The following is a 24,037-nucleotide window of genomic DNA, read 5'->3' on the forward strand; positions in this document are numbered from 1 at the left end:
TGTGCAGTGTTGCGGAAACATTAATCAGTGCATATCATCCATCAACAGTGCACATAAAAGGTTTAAAAATATGAAGATGAAAAAATATGAGGATAAAAAAAAAGAGTGTAAAAATGTTGAGTTAAAAATGCAAATGTAAAAAAAAAAAAACCTTTTAAAATTAACAATAAAAATATAATTGTATAATATATTGTAATCCATCCAACCATTCTCTAGAACAGTGGTTTTCAACCTGTCAGTTGAAACCTGTGGGTCGTGATTGTATTGCAGGTGGGCCGTCAATTACTATTAAAAGAAATAATAATATTATTAATATATGTAAAAAGTCATAACATAATAGCATCATTTCATATATATATATATATACATATATATATACATACATATATATATATATATATATATGAAATGATATATTTTTGCCGTCCTTTTTAAGGCATGCTTTATCAGATTCTGTTTTTTCCCACTGTGCAAATTCTTTCACTGCATGCCCACTGCTGAGACATTTAAAGTTAATTATTTGTGAAGTCACAGACATTCCTTGATATTTCTATTAGTGTAGTCAGCATGTGTAAACTGCCCTACCTCTCCTCTGTACACACCGCTATCACACACCTGGAGAGAGAAACAGGAAGAAAAGTGATTGTTGAACTTTGTAAGGAGTGAACGTAGGTTGTTGTTGTAGGAGCGTGGTGTTGCAGTAAATGGCACGCACATTTATAAATGGCTAAGTTCTTGTTCCTGGGAGTCCAAATGCTGTGGACTGGAGTACTGCTGCTGTCCTGTCTGGATCTATGGGTATCTGCAGATGATTTATGGGACAATGATATTCAAGTCCAAAAACACAGCCATCAACAGTCATGGGGGCGTATTTTCAGAAAGTATTGTGATTCAACACACATTAAGGTAAGATTGTTGTTGTAAAAATTACTTTATGCAAAGAAATAACAAAAAAAGTCTTAAACCAGTCTTTCAGCAGTGTTATTTTGTTCCTATTTGGTCCATTTCTTACTGATTCGTGTCCTTCAAACGTATTAAACCTAAGTAACAGCTCGCCAACTTATCGTCTCTTTTGAATATGTATATAAATAAAAATTTTCAATAAAACTATTAACAGAAATATGTGACACGCAATGACGTAAGAGAATGACGGAATAATTTTTGAACAGAAAAGACTCGCAGATGGAACATTCCAAAGTAGACCATACATGAATGGAAATTTAGGACCCCCAGGCAAAACAAGTTCAAACACGGTTCTCTTGTGAAGGTATTTCAGATAACAGACTTAGCTTGAATTCACGGACATGTTGCTAGCATAAACCGCAGAAAGTGAAGAAATTAATCCTCATTTTATATATATATATATATATATATATATATATATATATATATATATATATATATATATATATAAGCAAACATTGAAGTTGTTGCAGTGGCCTGTCTTTTTATGTCAATTATGGGAAGTAATATCACACCTTCAGGGTTAAAGTCCAGGTTCGCAGCATGTAGGTGTTGCAATACAACAATCCTAAATGAAGCAGCCCCTCCTAACTTCACTTACATGAGTGTCTGCAGGACTGTTAGGAGAGGTGGGGGTGTAGCTGCTCTATTTAAAGATGTCTATCAATGCAAGCAAGTGTCATTTGGTCAGTACTTGTCTTTTGAATATCTAGGGATTGTGCTGAAAGGTGCCCCACGCATTCTGTTTATTATTATTTACAGGTCTCCCAAATACTCTCCAGCCTTTGTTGAAGAGGTCACAGAAATGTTATCAATGATTTCCTAAGAGTTTGACTGTTTTGCTATTGCAGGTGATTTTAATATTCACATAGACAATGCAGAAAACAAAACTACAAAAGCAATGATAACGGTCCTAAGCACTTTTGACTTGACTCAGCATGTGAATGGACTCACACACAAAGGTGGACACACTCTAGACTTAATCATCAGTAGGGGTCTAAACATTTCATCCATTGTTATTAAGGACATAGCACTATCTGATCACTTCTGTATTTTCTTTGATATATTGATCTTTGCTACAACTAAATCTAGGGGTGCTCCGATCACGATCGGCCGATCGTTAATGCGCATCTCGTCAGTAAAGCCGGTTTTCTAATCAGCGGTTAATTCCATCAGGTGTGTGATTTCACATAGAACAGCTGTTACTACACAGAGCCGTTGTTAACTGAGAAGATGGGCCAATAAACGCTGAAAATTAACGTGATTTGCGCATCTTCTCTATTAACAACGGCTCTGTGTATTAACAGCTACTCTATGTGAAATCACGCACCTGATGGAATTAACCGCTGATTAGAAAACCGGCTTTACTGACGAGATACGCATAACGATCGGCCGATCGTGATCGGAGCACCTCTAACTAAATCTAGATCGGTCTCTGTCAGAAGGAGATGCATTAACGAGAACACAAGTGTACTATTTATGGAGGCTTTTTAACACCAAGAATTTCTGCAGACTCAGTTATTATTCTCCTTGATTCCTTTAACTCAAGTTAAGAATGTTATTGATGATTTTGCTCCAATAATAGTCAGTAAGAAAACAACCTTATAATTTTATAATAAAGTAATTTAAACAACACTCGTACTCTTTTTGCCACTGTTGAGAGACTGACAAACCCCCCCAAATCAGATTCCCATTGAAATGCTCTCAGACAGCAAATGCATTGAGTTTGCATCCTTCTTTTCTGAGAAGATCATCAATATCAGGAAGGCGATTAGCACATCCTCAAGTTATGCAGAGGTCAGACAGATTAGGCCACAATATCAAAAATATACTATGTCTACAAAGCACTGAATGCATCAAGAAGTGCTGCATGGGTATGAAATCTTGGTGCTCTTTGATTGTATGGGATAGTATATATTTAAGACAAGAACTCCAGGGCACTCGAATTATAGTGAAAAGTTAAAAAGACTTTATTGCATCACTGGCTCTATACATCAAAACTCTTTTGGTGAGAGGTACACCTACGCGTGGGCGGCTACAAAAGAGTTTTAACGTATAAAGCCAGTGATACTATGTCTATTTTTGAAGCAATTGATAGCAAAATTCTGGAAGACATAGTGCAGAACTATGAAAATCGTCAACCTGCTATCTTGACACACTTCCCACATCTTTTTTCAAAAGTGTGCTTAACTGCTTAGAAGCAGATCTTTTAGAAGTGGTGAATGCCTCATTTCTTTCTGGGCCATTTCCAAACATTTCCTTAAAAACTGCAGTTGTTAAGCCCCTCCTGAAAAAGAGCAATCTTGATAACACAATTTTGAGCAATTTTAGACCAATATCTAATCTTCCTTTTTTAGGCAAAATTATAGAAAAGGTGAACAAATACTTAATCTCAAATTGATACCTGGACAATTTTCAATCTGGTTTTCGACCGCATCACAGCACAGAGACAGCACTCATTAAGATAATAAATGATTTTCCCTTAAATTGTGACTCTGGCAAAATATCGGTGCTTGTATTGCTAGATCTCAGTGCTGCATTCGACAATGTCGATCATAACATACTACTAGAGAGACTGGAAAACTAGGTTGGGCTTTTTTGGGATGGTACTCAAATGGTTCAGGTCATACTTAGAAGGGAGAGGCTATTATGTGAGTCTAGGAGAGCATAAGTCTAAGTGGACGTCCATGACATGCGGAGTCCCACAAGGCTCAATTCTGGCACCGCTCTTGTTTAGCCTGTATATGCTCCCACTAAGTAAAATAATGAGAAAGAACCAAATTGCCTATCACAGCTATGCTGATGATACCCAGATTTACCTAGCCTTATCTCCAAATGACTACAGCCCCATTGACTCCATGTGCCAATGTATTGATGAAATTAATAGTCAGATGTGCCAGAACTTTCTTCAGTTAAACAAGGAAAAAACTGAAGTCATTGCATTTGGAAACAAAGATGACGTTTTCAAGGTGAATGCATACCTTGACTCTAGGGGTCAAACAACTAAAAATCAAGTCAGGAATCTTTGTGTGATTCTGGAGACAGATCTTTGTTTCAGTAGTCATGTCAAAGCAGTAACTAAATCAGCATACTATCATTTAAAAAACATTGCAAGAATTAGATGTTTTCTTTCCAACCAAGACTTGGAGAAACTTGTTCATGCCTTCATCACCAGCAGGGTGGACTATTTTAATGGTCTCCTCACCGGCCTTCCCAAAAAGACCATTAGACAGCTGCAGCTCATCCAGAACGCTGCTGCCAGGATTCTGACTAGAACCAGAAAATCTGAGCATATCACACCAGTCCTCAGGTCCTTACACTGGCTTCCAGTTACATTTAGGATTGATTTTGAAGTACTTTTACCCATTAATAAATCACCCAATGACGTAGTACTGAAATATATTGCAGATATGCTCATTGAATATAAGCCTAACAGACCACTCAGATCGTTAGGATCAAGTCAGTTAGAAATACCAAGGGTTCACACAAAACAAGGGGAGTCCGCCTTTAGTTACCATGCCGCCCGCAGTTGGATTCAGCTTCCAGAAGAGATCAGATGTGCTAATAGACTAGTCACATTTATATCTAGACTTAAAACTCATCTATTTAGCTGTGCATTTATTGAATGAGCACTGTGGAATGTCTGAACTGATTGCACTATATTTTCAATGTTTTTTTTTTATTATGTAAAATCATTTTCTAACTGTTTTAAAATAATTTAAAATAAGTAAATTTTTTAAGTTTTAAAATTGCTTGTTTTATTCTTGTTATTATTTTACTTTAATTTATGTAAAGCATTTGGATTACCATTGTGTATGAAATGTGCTATATAAATAAACTTTCCTTGCCTTGCCTTGCCAAAGGGTCATTAACATTCTGTGTTTTATCCAAAAGTTTTAGTTTATTTGTTTAGCACATGTTTAGTACAAGTACAAAACTATGCAAGGAGGGAACGAAGCCACTCTAGGCTTGTACAGAGTTCCACTCCTGTTCATATTAACTCATGAGACATGCAGACTAAACACTCAAACAAAACAAAACAAACAACAAACGAAACAAAGCAAGAGCATAAGCAAAAAACAACAACAACAAAACAACAATACAAAACAATAGTTCAATAACATAAAAGATTTTATCTAGCAAGTCTAGATAAAAATACAATAGAAAAACAAAAAAAAGCAAGCACTACCTGGAAAGGACTACATAAAAGCATCAGGCTAGCAATAGAAGTCTCTTCAGATGCTTTTTGAAAACCGAATAAGAGGACATTGATCGCAACGATGGGCTTAACTCACTCCAGAGCTTAGGACCTCTAAAAGAAATATTAAATTGATGTCTTGTAGTTCATGTGTAAGGTAAGACAAAAGTATTATTGCTATGTCTAGTTTGAAATGAGTGTACATGTGAAATAGGGATAAACAAACTCTGAAAGGAGTCTGGTAGATCTTGTTTCCTATATATAGACTTATGCATAAATATACATGTTTGATAAATATTTACCTTATCAATAGGGAGAATTTTAAATTTATTGTAAAGGGGTGCCGAGGGAGCATATCTATTTGAATGAGAAATAAGTCTAAGATATTTCTTCTGTATGACTATTAATTTCTTCAGATAAGTAGGATAGGTAGCTGCCCAGACAATATTGCAATAATTAATGAATGGAAACAAAAAGCTATAATATAAGGTTAAAAAAGCTGAGGAATGAACTAAAGGACAAACCCTCCTCAATATACCCAACATTTTAGCTGACCTCTTAGATACGAAGTTAATATGGTTAGACCATTTAAGACCACTATCTATAATGACTCCCAAAAACTTGGTATGCTGAACCAATTCGATTTGAGTGTTATTAATAAAGATTTTAGATAATTCTATAGGATAATGTTTGTTAGTATTACAAAAAATCATAAAGTTGCATTTTTTTATATTGAGAGTAAGTTTATTCCATTGAAACCATTCCACAATGGAAGATAGTTCCTCATTGACCGTTTTGATTAAAATATTAAAGTCTTGGTGAGAAGCTACAAGATTTGTATCATCTGCAAATAGTACTGGAAGGAGTTTGGTACAAATCGTGGCCATATCATTAATATAAATTAAGAATAGAAGAGGCCCCAAAATTGATCCTTGTGGAACCCCAATCATAATTTGTGACTTCATGGAGGTATAGCCTTCCAGGTATACATATTGCTCTCTATTAGCTAAGTAGCTTCTAAACCATCTCAAGGCAACATCCTCCACTCCATATCTACTAAGTTTAGCAATCAAAATGTTGTGATTGACCGTATCGAATGCCTTACTCAGGTCCAGGAAGACTCCAAGAGCAAATTATTTATTGTCAAGAGCTGAAGAGATATAGTTCACAAGTTGAATGAGGGCATGCTCAGTGGAGTGTCGCTTCCGAAAACCATATTGATGTTTATATAAAATATTATTGGCATCCAGGTGATTTAATAATCTAGAGAAGACAAGTCTTTCCAAGATTTTCGATATACATGGGAGAATTGATATTGGCCTATAATTACCAAATTCCTTGGGGTCACCGGTCTTAAAAATTGGTATAACCCTAGCAACTTTCAAATCCCGAGGGACAATTCCAGTTTTCAAAGACAATGAGAGAATATGAGTGAGAGGTTTAATAATATAGTCAACTGTCTCTTTAATAAGAAGACTTTTAATGCCATCATGACCATGGGCTGCATTTTTAAGTGATAAAATAATATTACGAACTTCTTGAACAGTTGGTGGGTCAAAATTATGGAATGGAGGATACTGACCTTTAATTAAAGAACAGGGATGTATACAAAGTATACAAAGTATACCATTGTAAGGTTTTCCAACATGTCTGCACATGTTTGTTTATCTCATATGATGCTTTTGTCTGCATTTGCACCATTACAGGACTGTGATCGTGGTTATTACAGGGAGCGAAGTGGACCACATAATGGACGGTGTGTGCGGTGTAACTGCAATGGCCTGTCCAATGACTGCGACCCACATACTGGAAAATGTTTGGTAAAATATTTATATTTTAAATGTAAACATAAATAACTTTATTTTTAGAAAGATCACTGTAAAAATAATCTGTAAAATGTACAGTAAATAAAAGGCAGCTGTGGTTGCCGTAAAAAACAAGAATTTTACCCAAAAAAATGTGGTAGCAACATTTTATGATCAAATATTATGTTAATATACCAACCTATGGAAGTACTGAAATCTGTGTTGTACCTTTATAATACACTGATATGCACCAAAAGCAGGTGGTGATGAGAAAATCACATGATGAACCTGAGCCAATCACAGGAAGCTTCTAAATACTAACATATACAGAAGATGCACAGTGCCATTCACACAAACACTAAACACCATCATGGTAACTTACGTGAAACTGAAAATGCAATACACATTAATTTAACAACATAAGACAACTCAAATGAACGAAACTGATAAAAAAAATTCAAATTAAGAAAAAACAACAAGAACAATTTTTTTTTAACAAAAAACATAAAATGTAAAATGTAATGCAGGGAATTCCGGGAATGTCAATTTATGGTAATTAACTGTAAATTATACATAGTTTTTCACTTCCAAAAACAGTATTACATGTAATGTCCAATACAGTCTTTTACCGTATATAGTAGGGGAACTTACAGTTAACCAGGTAATAGGTTTTTGCTGTAGCATTTTTACAGTCTTTTACTGTCATTTTAATCTTTGTTATTATATGCCCTTCATTTTTTGTTACTATATGTCACTTGAACATGAAAAGATGTTTCACAGATTATGACCAAGAATGTCAAATAAAAGCAATTTCGTCCAGGTGTGTAGAGCAATTTTCATCCAGCCACATATTATGAAATATACAAATAAATTATAAAAACAATAAATAGATATATTATACAATATTTTACTGTATATTTATTTGTTTTTATATTATATATTTTTATATATTTTAAATATTATAAATTGTAGATATTATTTGTAGGTTGTTAATCTGTTTACAATTAACATGTCATTAAGACCATATTTGTGATCATATTGATTTAATCATATGGTAGCATCAATAATGTCAACTTTTATGATTAATGCATCTCCACTTTATTGTTTTGTGCTCAGTTCTTTTTGTGTGTTGTCACGCTGAAATGACGCTGTGTTTGCAGAACTGTCAGTGTAATACAGCCGGCGATCACTGTGAGCGTTGCATGGAGGGATATTACGGCAGTGCTGTTATGAGAACATGTCGTATCTGTCCGTGTCCCTTAGCAGACCCCTCTAACAGGTATGACGTCTCCATTCATTAAATAAAATACATACGTGACAGCTTCGCTTTGTTAAAGCAGAAAAACATAAGTTAATTCACTTATGAATTAATTTTATTAATTAAATTTGTATTGCTTATTTTATTGCTTTTTTATTAATTTAAATAGTTTATTCATATTTGTGCAGTTTTGCAGTGGGATGTCTCAGGGTTGGAGATGAGTTTGCGTGTTTGTGCAAACCTGGTTACGCAGGAGTTCGATGTGAAAGGTGTCTTTAAAAAATAAAAAATAAAACAGTTTATATGTGATTTAAATAATTTCATTAAAACACAAAAGTTTGTATGAATGTTTTTACGAGATTCACTCCTTTTAGGTGTGCGCCTGGATACTATGGCAATCCTTTAGTGAAAAGAGGAAGTTGTCAGCAGTGTGACTGTGACCACGGTTATGTATGTAACCCGCTAACAGGTGGTAAGTGTCAAAGACATAGTTCAGAGATAGCCATTTGATGAAGAAGATGCAAAAATCCACAGTCCTTTATTTAACGCTGTAGATCACAGGATGAATACTTCTACATTACTATTAGACGATGACCTTCAAAACCAGACCCTGACTAAGGAGAAACTGAAGACTTAGAGCAAACAAACAAGAACTAAGGCATTAGTGGGTATTTTCAAAACCGCAGCTTTTTCTACATTGTTTGGACATTCGTCCACACGTAAACTCAGCATCAGGTCTCTGAAACTGAACATTTTTGAAAATGCGTGCCAGGGTGAAGATTATCAAAAACTCTGGTGGCAGTGTTATTGTGTAGACAGTGAAACTGGAGAGTTTGGCTTGTGACGTTGGAACCAGTGTTGTTATTTTGACCTACTGGAAACATTTTCAGGCTTCTGATTGGCCAACATGGGTTTGTGGTTGAGATTATATTGCCACCTATTGGCTTGGCAGGCTCTTGACAGTGCATCATAGCATGTTTTTGCATGTTCACGTGGACTGAGATTTTTTTTGTTTTTTTAATGGAAGATGGAAAAACTCCTGTTTATAGAAATATTATAAAAAGTACTCTGTTAATTAGTACCTATATAAATTAAACAGAACCAAACAAGCACACACAAACTCAGAATGTGACTCCTAATTTACATAATAATAATATACATTTTAGATTGGATAAAAAATTAAATATTTTAATTAATGTGGATGCTAATATTCAAAGTGTTATATTACAGTGCAAACATCTGTGTTCTTTGTTCTCATAGATTGTTATGAGGCCGACGACCCGAATACGGACAACTGCCTCGGTTTGTTCCTCAAAAGATTCTTAAAAGTTGTGTGGAAAATATTTCATTATATTGTGGGCCTATATATTTCTGCATGGGGGCTCGGGGTTGTTTGAATATTTCAGTAATCCTGTGATATTCATTCATAGGCAATGTGACAATGAATGATGGGGTTGATTAAGATAGACTTACTCCGGTCTTTTTCCTGTTAGAGTGCGATGCCTGCATCATTAACTTAATGGATGATCTTAATGCGATGGATGATGAGTTCTCCAAACTGAAGACTCAACTCGAGCTTTATACTCGAAATGCTACTTCACTCACAGAGCTGAAAAAACTTGAAGATGCCATTGCTGGCACTAAGGTGCCTACCAGAATCTTTGACACCAACACTTTGGAATTACATTAAAACACCAAGTATTTCAACACACCATTTTTTATTTTTATTTTGCATGTTTAGGTTTTGGTCCATAAGTACAGTCGATCTGTCTTCGCATTGAAACCAAAGGTTTTGGAGCTTGAATCTGATCTTAAAAGCATCATAGATGACCTCACTTTTCTCAGGAACAAGGTACCATTATTGTTTATGGTGGTTTATCTTTATGTAGTCCATAAAAGAGAGCCTAAATTCCATTGTCTTTATTACCTGACCTAGAAGTACAGAAACAACTTGTTTGTTCCTATAGGCACTTGAGATGTTCTGTACTGCAATACAGTTGTTAAAGACTCTGGACCAAACCTATCAAAGAGGGGACAACCTACGATCTGAGAGTGTGAAACTTTTACAAAAGATACAAGGTGAACCCACTAGATCCGGCTGAGATTTTAAAGCCAATTTCTTCTTGAAAATGTCTTTCTTCATCTTGCTCACCAGTTGCAATTTTCCATCTTGACCCACATAGAGTTTTTGGAAGAGTTGAAGCGATCCAACCAAACGGGCGGGAACACAGAAGGGGCCACCAGGATGATAAAAGAAGCCCGATCGATGCTGGAGAAGATGCGAAGACAAAGCTGTAGGGTTCAGAGAGAACTGGCTAACGAGGAGCTCAGAAAAGCACAAACATGTGGGTCAATTGCTTCTGAATCAGATCAATTAAAACATGGGTGCATAATCTTGGAGGCCTAACATCCTGCAGAGTTTATCTCCAACTTTTCCCAACACAGCAGCATGAAGTTTCCAATGGAAGACCTTGAGTAGCTGATACTGGGCAAGATTTACCAATACACACCCTCATTTGGTGTTAAAAAAAAACAGTGTTATGATTTACTGAAGACACACAGTGGGAAATTAACAATGAAAAGGCATGGAGACAATTATTTTTGCGACTCGCTTTATTGAATTTATTGGGAATAGACGCAAATCACAGAACGCAATTTGATAAGATTTGCTCTCGTCAGTTCACTGATATTTGCAGCATTATTTAACGCCCTCCAAAAAAAGCATGTCTGTAAGCAGGCGGGAATTTGTGCTGCTTGGAGTAGATTGTGCTGGTCATTATGGAAATGAGATGTTGCAACTGTGTTCTTTTATGTGCACCTCGTCAGAAAATGTTATGCCGTCTGGTCTCTGTTTCCCTGGGTGTCCACTAGTGGTCTCACTTCCCCTTAGGCACCTCACCGTAGGCACTACAATTCCCACTAGCCTTGTCCCTTCATCACAGTAATTGCACTCCTGTTAATTGCATCAGGTGCATTATCTTATTAGTCATTAGCCTCCCTATATTAACCAGTCTTTTCCTGTTGTCTGCATGGAGTCCTTCCTTCCGTTTCCTTCCTACCGTCCATACCCAGTCCTCTTGTCTTCCGAGTTCCTTGTATTCCGAGTTCCCGTTCCTGTTTCCGTCCCTGTTCCCTTTCCTGTTCCTTGCTTGTTTGTTTGTTTGGATAGATTCTGGTTTGACCCTGGTTTGTTGGATTACGATTTGGATTACCCTAATAAACATTACTGCTATTGGATCTCTCGTTCCCTGTGTTTCACTGGATACCCGAACGTCACAGAAGGACTCCATCAACTAAGATCCAGCAGTATGTTTTTAATGTTTCCTCCCCAGCCACCGAGCGGGATAGAAAGAGTGGTTTTGAGGGAACCCGCCTGGTCGTTTTCCGTGGGGATGTCGCAGAGGAGTGAATGGTCGAGTGGAGGTCCGGCATCGCTCTCCACCATGGACCCCCTTCGACCCTGGGCTCGTGAGGGACGGATCGGAGCCGCCGTCTCACCATTGCGGACGGAGAGGGGAGAGGAGGCGGACGTCTGCCGAGCCAGCGCCGCTGCACAAGATGGCCGCCAGCCCAGTGCCGCTGCGCAGAATGGCCGCTGGCCCAGCGCCGCTGCCCATGATGGCAGCAAGTCCAGCGCCACTGCACAAGATGGCTGCCAGCCCAGCGCCACAAGGCAAGATGGACTCGAGCCCAACATCACAGAACAAGGTGGTCGCCAGCCCAGCGCCACAATGCAAGATGGCCGCCAGGCCAGCATCAAGACGCAAGATGGCTGCCAGCCCAGTGCCACAGCACAAGAATTACTGCAAGCCCACTGGACTTGTGTTTTGTTGTTGCTTTGTTTTTTGTTGTTTTTGCTCCTCTTCTGTCTGTTTCCATCTATGGACCTGGCCCTCCATCCCTCCCCCTGATCCTCTGCCGGTCCACCTCTCTCCTGGATTCCTTGTCTTTGTCTTTCTCTCTGTTTCCCTCTAAAGACCTGGCCCTCCCCCTGATCATCCGCCGGTCCATCTCCCTCCTGGGCTCCTTGTTTTTGTGTTTGCACTTCTTGTCTCTGTTTCCCCATTTTACCTGGTCCTCTCGTCTCTGTTTCCCCATTTTACCTGGCCCTCCGTCCCTCCCCCTGGTCCTCCGCCACTCCACCTCCCTCCTGGTCTCTTCTTGGGTTCGTGTACAGGCACTACAATTAGGCACTACAATTCCCACTAGCCTTGTCCCTTAATCACAGTAATTGCACTCCTGTTAATTGCATCAGGTGCATTCATTTATTAGTCTTTAGCCTCCCCATATTAACCAGTCTTTTCCTGTTGTCTGCATGGAGTCCTTCCTTCCGTCCGTACCCAGTCCTCTCGTATTCCGAGTTCCTTGTATTCCAAGTTCCCGTTCCTGTTCCCTTTCCTGTTCCTTCCTTGTTTGTTTGTTTGGATAGATTCTGGTTTGACCCTGGTTTGTTGGATTACGATTTGGATTACCCTAATAAACATTACTGCTATTGGATCTCTCGTTCCCTGTGTTTCACTGGATACCCGAACATCACAGCAAATCACCCACAGAATACATAGACATATAACTGAAATTAGGATTTTGTTTTAGGAACCTTAGTAGTAAACAAACTCCTTCATGGTTTCAAGTGTGCTTGTTTCTCTTACAGTACTTAACCTCATCTTGAATGACCTGATGGTTCCTGTGAATGGCTCCTTGGAAGTGGCTGATCGTATTAGACAAAAACTAATTGATCAGGCAGAAGATCTTAAAGATATAAAAGAGGCACTCACAGATGCACAGCGTGATGTGATCAAGGCCAATGATGTGAATAAATTCAACGAGGAACAACTAAGAAATATTTTGGTAATCAAATAATAATATGTAAAAGATGCTGACATGAAGAACTTTATTGGCCATCTTTGAAAGCCACTGCTGTATAAGATTCTTTATTTGTTCACACCTTCATTGATTGACTGTTCAACAGGAACAGTTCGAGAAATTTAGTAAAAATCAAGAAAATATCATGGCCAATGTGAACATGACCAGAGAGACACTAAAAGAGACTTCGGATTTCCAGAAAATGATGGCTTACCTAACAAAGGTGACAAGTAATGATATTCTTTTGTAAAACTTTCACCAGTTTGGATACTTACCTTTCGTTCTCTGCCAGGAAATTAGTAATCTAGCAGCTTTGATTGACGGAGCAAAAAACAGTCTAGAGGCAAAACTTGACCTGCTCGCCAATGCAACTGCTAAAGCGGGAATTGTGAGACAGGCTGAGGAGCATGTACAGGAACTTATGAAGCTGGCTATGGATTTTCAAATGTAAGTCCTCTAAAGATCCTGTTTTTTTATCCTGTTTTTTTCGTGACATTTTAATGACTGAATGTGTCTTGAAGGTTCATACGGAGCATCTCCAATTCAACCGCTGTTCAGAAAGCAATCGAAGCCATCAAAGCATTCACAAGCGTCATTGATGCCATAAAGGAGGCGGAAGCTGCCGCCAAACACGCTAAAGAAGTTGCAGACCGTGCTTTTGAGGTAGAAGTGATGATAGGTGATCGATATTAAAATATAATAATATTTTGTAAAAATGAAACTCTAAAATCAATTGTTTTAGTGAATTGAGTTAAACTTACTCTCTTTCTCTGAATTTCATGTCCCAGGATGTGCGAGGACAAGATCTACAAAATAGAGCCAATGATTTGAAAAACTTTGCAAATACTCTGCTAGAGAAGGCTAAGGAAGCGGAGATACAGCTAGAAGGTCAACACTGTCACATTTAATTGACATAAAATAGCATCCAGAGCAATAGTGCACAGTCGCAGGACTTCAACGTCACCACCACCATTTATCTTTTGACAGCTCTTTTAGTGTTTATTTTAAAAAGAAAGGTTAGAACTGGAAGAGTGCATTCACAATGAGGCTATAACAGCAGACTAGTGAGTAGATGAGTTTACTGACTTCAGGAACCTGAAGTGCTAAAATTCTAACTCATTTCCTAACAAAATCAACTAGAAATCACAAGAATTCACAGGCATGTTGTGTTGTCTAATAACAATACTGTCATCTGCAGATGTCACGCAAAAATGTGAAGCTTACAAGGACCTGATCCAGATGGCCAAAGACAAACAGAACTCCATGCACCAAGTCTTGCAAGATCTGTTGGAGAGGATGAAGAACATCAGAAGGGGTGAGAAGCTCGTTTCCCTCATACCTTTTTTTCCACAATAAATGTCATCATGGTCTTGTCAGGTGAACACTTGGGTGGTTTAATTTTTTAGATGATATTCATGTTCTCATCAACGAAGCCAAGGAAGGTGCAGCAGATGTGAATGCCACAGCAGACGATGCAAAAACCAGAATGCAAAACATCAGCGAGGAACTTAACAAAATCAAGATTTCCTCTCTAGATTCAAACCTGACCAACTTACTTGATGGTGTCAACAAAACATGTCAGTCTCCTCAATTCTTCTTTCCCAAAAACCTTGATATAATGCACATTATTCAGAGTTCAAAGATGTCTGTCAAACCAAGTATGAGCATATAAGTTTCTGTCCTGGTTTCGGAGGAACGTCACTGAACGCTAAATCCTCATAATCTTTTACAGTGTCAGAACTGGATCAGTCTTTCCCTTCACTGATTGACAAACTAAACAAAGTGATGAACCAAAGCGCCCGCATGCCTAGTTCAGCCAACATCTCCAGGGGCATCCATAAAATCAAAGACTTGATCGAACAGACCAGGGACATGGCCAACAGGGTGAGTTCTCAGGAAAGCAGAGGAGATGTTTCTCCAGACGCCTCCAGATGTTGATCTCATATGTTCTCGTTTCTAGATCAGGGGGCCGATCTTGTTTTCTGGTGATGCTCACATTGAACTTCGACCTCCTAAAGACCTAGAAGACTTCCGAACCTTTACTGCTCTCAATCTTTCTCTGCACCAACCAATATCTCGAGGCGATGGAAGACGTAGACGCCAACTGGGTGAAAACAACCAGTTTGTTTTATATCTTGGAAATAAGCAAGTGAGGAGGACTTTGATTACTTCATTTATTAGAGATGCATCAATTTTTTAAGCAGTGCACTGTTTTACTTGTAGTTCTCATAATCAACAGACAGTGAGGGATTTCATTGGCCTGGTTGTGAAGGATGGTGTCCTGTTTTGTGTCTACAAAGTGGGTGGGAATTTTTATGAGATAAAAACCAGCGAAATCACCAAGTCCGACAATTCCAAAGCTTTTATGGATAGGGTGGATTTCCGCAGGTAAACTCCATTTGCCATTGTAGATCTCCACCAATTACATACATTTGCATTTCTGAAAACCACTTTTTTTTTCTTTTGCTTTTCTTTAATTCCATAATCAGAGTTTATCAAGATGCGCAGGTCATATATACAGAGTTTTACACTTCAACTGCACCCAACCGGCTGCCGCCTATGATTAATAAGCCTAACGACATGAATGGATTGCTTGATCTGGATCCCAATGAGGTTGTTTTATATGTAGGAGGATACCCAGAAGATTTTGAGGTAAATAAGTCAACAAAAAGAGTTGAGAAATAAGGCCAACAACTTTTTCGACTATACTTTCTTCAAAGTTCTCAGGCTTTTTTACGGTTGTTTTTTCATTTTATTTTTTTCAAACATTGTTTTCCTATCTCTCTATATTCTGAATCTGGCCTTTTAGCCACCCAGAGAGCTACGGTACCCAGGATACAAGGGTTGTATCGAGTTTTCTACATTAAATGATTGTATCCTTGGCTTGTACAACTTTCAGCGTGCCATCAACATCACGAAAACCGACAAGTGTCAAAGGTACCTTGTTTTTCTTCCAGATGAGGTCTTGATCTCGACTTCAAAGTTCAGAGTCATTGTTCCTATATTCCGTCCCTAGGGGAAAAGTCCAGATCCCGGGGGATTATTTCGATGGCACAGGTTACGGAAAGGTTGCTGTACTACATTACAACGCTCTTATTAAGTTCGTAGTTAGGAGTCATCAAATGGATGCAGTGCTTTTTTATATGGGAAACGAGGTAAAGACTTAACAATTAAAAAACAAAACAGTTTCTTGATGCTTAATGTCAGAAGGTTTGAATTCAGTATTATATTTTTTTTTCTTACAGAACTTGCACTTCTTAGTTACATTAGAAGGAGGCTATATTGTTTTGCAAGGGGAAAAAAATGACATAAAAATTTTTGAAAAGTCAACAGAAAAAGTTCCCCTAGTAAGTAATTATTTCCTGTAACTATTTTCTCAATAAATATTATTGCATATTATATTCCTATTTCAATACATTCTTCCTATAGAGAAACTTCATCAATATCAAAATGATTCTGAATGATAATACACCAGCAACAATAACTGTTGCAGACAGCATCACCATTTTTTTTGGAAACATCAAGGGGCTCTTTGAGGAGGCCTACATCGGGGGTGTTCCAACTGCAGTCCGGGAAAAGTACTTTTATTCTCTTTTATGTTTTTTTTTTATTATCAATGCACTTCTTCAGCTTTGCATGATTCTCGTTAAGGACAGACTAAATACCCCAAAAAAGTGACCCAGATATTTTTTCATAATATTATATTTTTCTGTCTCCAGATATAATATTGTTCTTCCGCCACTAAGAGGATGTGTCAAAAATGTCAATGTAGATGTTGCTGCTTTCTTTATCGAGGAAGTTGGAATCGTCCAAGGTTGTCCAGATCTTTTACTGGCAAGTGTTACATTCATAGACTTTTTTGTTTCCCTATTTTTGTCTCATTTCTTGTTTAGTTAATTGATTGATTAATCCCCACCTGTTCTCCATTCCCCAGATTATCTCACTTGTGTTTAAATGCCTGTGTGTTTAGTTCCTCCCTGTCCACGATTATCTATGTTACTGTCTATGTTACCTCTGTTGAAAGTATTGATGTTTATTAAACTCCTCTTTGATTTAATACCCTCCTCGTGCACTTACTTTCCACACCAGCATAAACAGCCGTAACAGTAAGACAGTTTTGCTGGATTACTTGATGTTTGTGTATCAGGAGAGAATTCATCTGAACGCTTACTGGTTGCTTATTTTCAGGGTTCCCGAGAGGCTGCTTTGAAATTTGGGAGTTCTCTCTCTCTGTCACCTCCTGTAAACGATACAGACTCTGGGACAATGGTTTCACTTGGATTTAAGATATCCCAGGAGAATGTTTCATCCTTAATACTGACTGGTGGAATGGTTAGTTGATTATTTTCCCATATAAAGGGGTCTGAGTTTGCTATATTGTTTTTGATGCTTCTAATTTGAAATGTATATAAATTTGAGATTTATTGATGTTTTCCTTTGGTTTTCAGAATAATGAGTTTTTGCTGTCCTTGAATGATGGCTATGTTGAAATGCGTGATAATAAGGAAAAATTAACATCCACATACAAAAGCGAAACTGGAAAATGGCATTACATAACAGCCTACAAATCTGGAGCAAGGTAAGATAAAAAATGTATATGAGAATATCTAGCAAAGATGCTTTTCAACACTTCATGCTGAACTCTTCCCATCAGGATGCAGCTAAACGTTGACAACACCGATATTGCAGATCCCCTGTCACCATCCACATTCCTTGAACTTGGAGAAAATTTGATTTTAGGGGATGGTTTATTTGAAGGCTGTTTGAGGAACCTGTATATTCGGAGGTTTGATGTTATGATTTGCTTTGAGTTATCATAACTTATAACAGGAATAAGCCACTCATAATAGCCTTATGGTTCAGTCTACAGACCCAGTACATACCGGCTGACTTGAGCAGATTCAATCAGACTGGAAATGTATCTCTGGGATTGTGTAAAGCCGAGCCCCCCCGACTGGACCCTACTAAGAGGCGTGCAAGACATACTGGAATTACATTCAACAGCAATTCGGTATTTCACATGATCAAACTCTGTATTAAAGGTGCAGTTTGGATGCACTAAACATATGATTAGTGACATTATCAGGAAAAGAGATGATCTGCACAAATGAGAAAAGCACTCAAAATGGAAGATGTGAGGCAAATGTAAATTTTTATGGAGGTTTCACTAATGCATTTTTAGTGTAAATTGTATTTTATAGCTAAACTAAAAAGTTTTTTGCGTGTACGTTGTTTATTGTGCACTTAAATTATTAAACAAATTCATATTTTAAGTGTAAAAAAATAAAATAGTTCACCCAAAAATGAAATTTTATGTCAGTACTCACCCTCATGTCGTTCCAAACCTGTAAGATTTTCGTTCATCTTCAAAACACAAATTAAAATATTTTGATAATCTGAAAGCTTTCTGACCCTCCATAGACCGCAACACAACTACCATGTTCAAGGCCAAGAAAGTTAGTAAGGACTTTATTCATTAAAATAGTCCATGTGATATCAGTTGTTTAACTGTAATTTTATGCAGTTAGAAGAATAAATAAAGAGTTTTCAAAATGATCTTCCTTAAATTTGTGGACACACGCACATAAAACAGTCTTCGTAAACATTTTCTTCGTAAAAATAATTTTCCCCAGCCTTACTCTTACTTACTCTAAACAAAATCTACAGATGATGAACTAAGAGAGATGTACATTCCCTTCTATGTCAGCTCCTGCATTAGCAGCACCACAAGTTTGTGTCGTGGTACTCGACTACTGACACAAAAGAGAAGAAATTGTTTGAATTTTTTTTTTTTGCGCACAAAAAGTATTCTCATAGCTTTAACGTTAAGGTTGAACCACTGTTGTCACATGGACTATTTTGAAGATGTCCTACCTTTCTGGGTCTTGAATGTATCAGTTGTGTTGCTGTCTATGGAGGGTTAGAAAGCTCTCGGATTTCATCAAAAATATCTTAATTTGTGTTCTGAAGATGAATGAAGGTCTTACATGTTTGAAACGACATGAGGGTGAATAATTAATGAGAGAATTTTCATTTTGGGGTGAACTGTCCCTTTAACATGTTGAAGTTTCTTGCTAAAGGTCACCAAGATAAATGTTGCCATAGAAGAAAGACAGTGGGTCTCATTCACTAAGCTAATGTGAAATCCCCATACAAACATATCTGTGTACAAATCGTGATTCATTGGTCATTTTGAACTAAAATGTCAAATTTAATGTCCCATGTTTTGCTTTTTTTAAAAGGGAAGATCTATAAAAGGCTGTAGAAACCCAAAGTCCATCAAAAACACCTTCCACCTTGGTTCCAACAGCCAAATGCAGTTTAAAATAGATCCAGAGATGCTCAATAACAGGTAAATGGTGTAAATTACATATTAATACTCGATTTTATAGTACACTTACGAGATCTTTCTTTTCCTACAGGCTGCATTTCTCCCTAAATGTCCGTACCAATTCATCTGAAGGACTTTTACTCCACGTCTCAGAGAAATATGGTGTTTCTCTTGTGATCTTATATTTGGATAAAGGAAAAGTCAAACTCTTTGTTGGGGCAGATGAAACAATCTCCTCTCAGAAGATAAATGATGGTTATTGGCACAATGTATGTAGCAAAAGTAAAATGTTGTGTTTCCATAACTGTGTTTCCAAAATCCCAAGTTTTAATTAATGTTGTGCGTACAGATCAAGTTCAGCTGGAAGCAATACAACTTTCATCTAGTGGTGGATGGCGTTCGCACACCCGCTGGACATTCGGTGAAAGGATTCACACATGATCTGCCGTCTCCTCTCTATGTGGGACTCGGAACATTTCAAAAGCTTCACAAAACCCAAGTATGAAAGTGTAACTTCCCTATTTCAACGTGTAGCTTAACCACAAGTCTTCTGTTCTGTTAAAGTCGCATAACACTTTTTTTTTTCTCAGGAAAAAGTGCCTCAGAAGAGTATAATCGGATGCATTAAAGACATCAGGGTTTCTAAGGTTCTCCTCGTGGATCCAGCTGTCAGTCGTGGGGTTACGCCCTGCTTCAAAGGCGTGACAGAGAAGGGGGCCTACTTTGCTGGAAATGGCACACATTTGGTGTTAGGTTTGGCCCTTTATGTTTTTACATGTGTTTAGTGACAGAACAATACATTGAAAAAAGTAAATCAAATGTTTTTGTCTGGCAGAAAATTACGTTATCTTTGGTTCTACGTACAACCTGAGTTTTGAATTTCGACCCAGGAAACTCACCGGCCTAGTCTTCCACAAAATCGATAACCGTGGACAGACACTCACTCTCTTTCTCAAGGAAGGAAAGGTGAATGAATATAGGGTTTAAGAATATTTTTAGCATACTTTGAGATGCAACACTGTATTTTGACTATATTATTGGTAAAAACGGGATTTGAAAGAAATAAAAAGATATGCAAGTAATGCTTAGCAAGTATACATTTGTGCTGTATATACTAAACATGCTGTTGTGCTTTTTTACTTTATTCTTTTCCCGCATTGTCAGGAAATAGCTTACTTTTGCGTTGATAAATCAGTTGGATTAAAGGCATAGTTTACCCAAATATTAAAATTCTCTTTACCCGCCAGCTTAATTTTTTTTTTTTTTTTACAATTGCCAGTCCCTGCCATCGATTTGGATGATTTTCACAAAAATGTTATGGCCTACAGTATATTTTGCTGTAAGAATATTTTAATTTGCAATACACAAAAATAAAGATTTTAAAAAATCTGTTTTATTCTAGCTAAAAGCATTCTTTATTATCAACACTTGAATATAGGTATGTTTCATATAAATGTATCATTTTGAGCAAAAAAATTGAAAAATCTATTTTTTATTTTAAACTACATCTGGCTTATATTCAGTACGATTATCCAAGCAAAAATTCAGTAAACTGCTTCCATCAATTACATCAAAGATATATACCATTTACAGAATCATAATTTTACTCCATAACATTACGCAGTTTTTATTAATATGCTGTCTGTTGCTGATGATCGCTATGTTTCACTAGTTTTTCCATTCTTTTCGTGTGTTTTTGCTCTGGAGGTTTTGTACTCAGAAGATAGTGCCCCCTAAGTTTACAACAGTGAAAAAACGAGCAGGGAAACGTCCTCTAAATGACGAAATATCTCGTTAATGGCAGGGAAAGATTTAATAACTCACCCTCGTGTCGTTCCAAACCGGTAAGACCTTCATTGATCTTCAGAACACAAATTAAGATATATATTTTTTTTAAATCTGAGAGTTTTCTGACCCTCTGTAGACAGCAATGCAAATACCACATTCAAGGCCCAGGAAGGAAGGAAGGTAATAAGGACATCAGTGGTTCAATTTTATGAAGCTACAGATACTTTGTGCGCAAAGAAAACAAAAATAGTGACTTTATTGAACAATTTCTTCTCTTCCGTGTTTATTTTTGACGCATGTTCATGAGAGTACCACGACACATGCTTGTTTTAAATCAGAGGAATGAACACGCAGAAAAAAATAGTTGAACCACTGATGTCATATGGATTGTTTAAATGACTTCCTTAATACCTCTCTGGGCCTTGACCGTGGTAGTTGTGTTGCAGTCTATGGAGGGTCAGAAAGCTCTCAGATTTAGGGCTGGGATAAACGATTATTTTTTAAACTATTAATCTAGCGATTATTTTTTTCGATGCATCGAGAAAAGCCTTGAGAACACATAGCTTACTGAAACAAGCTTACTGAACACATAGGGCCTAGCTTACTGAAAAAAAGTTCTTCTTTCAGATGAAAATAACAACAACTTGATGTCTAGCATTCAATAAAAAAAGGTCACCCAAAATACTTGTTTAGAGCAATTGAAAGAATACAGTAACCGATTATCCAACTTGAGGGCTTTAAGCTAATACAGAGAGTGCTTTTCCAAAAAAACAAAAAACAAAAAAAAACATTAACAGTGGGAGCCAGCAGCCTGTCATGGAGAAATTTTTTTTTTCCGAATGCTCCACGTGAAACTTTGGCGTTCCGCCCTTTTTCTATCATGTTTAATGATTTTGATTAATGTGCACAAGGGAGAGCGTGAGCAAGAAGCACTCGTGTTGTTTGAAGACCGTGAGTGCGTGCGCAGCCGGAGCTCTCTCTCGAATGCGCCCTGTCAGGCGCAGCTGTCATTCTATTCTACATCACTCACAGATCAAATAAGGCTTTGACAGCCGCCAAAAAAAAAGATCAATGCAGAAAAACCCCTGGATTGGTTATATAACGTTGGACAAAATGTTGATCCGGCCATCGCGTATATTCAGCGCACGTAAGGTAAACGTTTTGTAAACGCTTTTTAGAGAAATAAAAACAGGTCGACGAATCGATGCGCATATAGAAGATGGGTCTCATTCACTAAGCGTACGTGAAATCTGCATACAAACAGGTTTACGAACAAATCTTGATTCATTGGTAATTTAGTACTAAAATTTATTGCAACTTATTGTAAAAAACAAACAACATCAAAAAAACAGGAACTAGGGTTGGGCCGATATACAATGCAATCATCCATCGCCGATGGCTTAACAGACATCAGGGTCTTGATCTGGCATCATGTTTGCATGAATATACTTGCATTAAGTACATTTCAGGCCTGTTACTGGACGTCAATGTTATAACTCTGTTCAGTATCACATACAGTATGCAATCTGTTTGATATATACTTATAGGTGGTGTTAACAGCGTACGATGGACAGCAGCGCTATGACACCACATTGACCCCAACAAGACCTATCTGTGATGCATTTCACTATGTGACAGGTACAATTTTACTGCTTTTTTTCTAATTAATGTAGATTATATATAATTGTTACAGCAAATGTGAGGTTTCATTTATTTCAGTGTCCATATGGAAGAAAACTATCAAGCTAAGAGTGGATGAAGTGTCTACACAGCTGAAACAAAAGTCTGTATACCGTCCTCCATTGCATGAAACGATCTACATCGGTGGCATTTCAGGTAAAGCCAGCGTTGATGAAACAAAAATGCCTCTTTTCTTTCAAGAAAGGCATCAGAACTAACATTTCTGTCTGTGTTAATGCAGAGAATCGAAGCGAAGAAGTGGAAATGCGAGCATCTTATGTTGGGTGTTTGAGAAACGTGTGGCTTGATCAAAATCCTGTCACTTTTGAAGACATAACGAGCATATTCGGCCCCTTAAACACCAACGAGTGCCAAGCGGAGTAATGGAAACAGAACGCATGTACTGATCAGAAGACCAATTCTGGAGTTAAACAGTTTGCAAAATACAAATTAGTGCTGGGCGGTAAACCGGTTCAATGTTGCAGTAAGCAAGTTTTTGCCCAAAGGCACCTCATGAAACGGATTTCTGACAGTCTTCTGAGGCGGAGCAATGGTTTACTGATCTACAGTAAAATATAGAGAGCTTTGGTGATAACTGAGTGGATATTTGATTACTGCTATATTAATTTCTCGCTAGAAATTACATAAAAAGTGGAAAACGTTGTTCAGAAACATTCATTTACACACAAACTGACCACCGACCGCAACTTTCAGATGCCATGTTTATTTTTTGGCTTAACTCTCACAGAATGGAATGCACAGGATTGTGGGATATCAAAGGCAGCGAAGGATACATCTATGCTGCCTTCAAATTCGGCCAGATGAAGGCATCTCAGGAGACAGGAAATGAAGCGGACATTGATTTCAGACGTGCCTTGATGCCTTCCTACCTTGGAATGCGACCTCCGAAGGCAGCATTTTTCAGTTTTCGGATACAGAGGTGGTGAGGGTACACACAGCAGTGCTCTGGTGTTACGTTATAACGCTGCGGTGCGTTGTCTGCAGCAGTCCAGCAATTGTTAACGTACCGAGTCTATTTTTGCTGTGCTGCAGGCGCTGAATTAAAGTGAAAGCGGATTGTTTGCGGGAAAAATGAACATGGATTGACATGGAAACACAGTCACGTGGGTTTTTTGGCTAGGTGTAAAACA

General features: G+C 37.7%; 1 protein-coding gene across 1 annotated transcript; it reads left to right on the forward strand.

Annotated features, from left to right (window-relative positions):
* The first annotated feature begins 624 nt into the window (after positions 1-624).
* On the forward strand, positions 625-23,631 carry lama3 (laminin, alpha 3). The gene is made up of 38 exons (XM_026198388.1): positions 625-906; positions 6,868-6,981; positions 8,127-8,245; positions 8,413-8,493; positions 8,599-8,696; positions 9,485-9,526; positions 9,718-9,869; positions 9,966-10,076; positions 10,192-10,303; positions 10,408-10,569; positions 12,876-13,072; positions 13,194-13,310; positions 13,380-13,534; positions 13,609-13,750; positions 13,876-13,975; positions 14,286-14,402; positions 14,494-14,664; positions 14,820-14,971; positions 15,048-15,236; positions 15,327-15,475; positions 15,577-15,739; positions 15,897-16,024; positions 16,104-16,242; positions 16,333-16,434; positions 16,517-16,665; positions 16,807-16,921; positions 17,276-17,419; positions 17,536-17,666; positions 17,742-17,873; positions 17,951-18,098; positions 19,330-19,439; positions 19,510-19,687; positions 19,768-19,917; positions 20,009-20,171; positions 20,254-20,384; positions 22,754-22,844; positions 22,926-23,042; positions 23,128-23,631. The coding sequence occupies exons 1-38, from the start codon at positions 724-726 to the stop codon at positions 23,268-23,270; spliced, it is 5,097 nt and encodes a 1,698-aa protein (XP_026054173.1). The 5' UTR covers positions 625-723; the 3' UTR covers positions 23,271-23,631.
* Positions 23,632-24,037: the final 406 nt, after the last annotated feature.

Source organism: Carassius auratus, chromosome 22 (genome assembly GCF_003368295.1).
Source record: "Carassius auratus strain Wakin chromosome 22, ASM336829v1, whole genome shotgun sequence".
NCBI lineage: Eukaryota > Metazoa > Chordata > Actinopteri > Cypriniformes > Cyprinidae > Carassius > Carassius auratus.

What these genes read in the sequence shown, in the direction of transcription:
- lama3 (XM_026198388.1), top strand. Translation starts at nt 724, where the DNA reads ATGGCTAAGTTCTTGTTCCTGGGAGTCCAAATGCTGTGGACTGGAGTA. An exon ending in CACATACTGGAAAATGTTTG is followed by an intron (nt 6,982 to 8,126) that starts GTAAAATATTTA and finishes CTGTGTTTGCAG; the next exon opens with AACTGTCAGTGTAATACAGC. An exon ending in TTAGCAGACCCCTCTAACAG is followed by an intron (nt 8,246 to 8,412) that starts GTATGACGTCTC and finishes ATATTTGTGCAG; the next exon opens with TTTTGCAGTGGGATGTCTCA.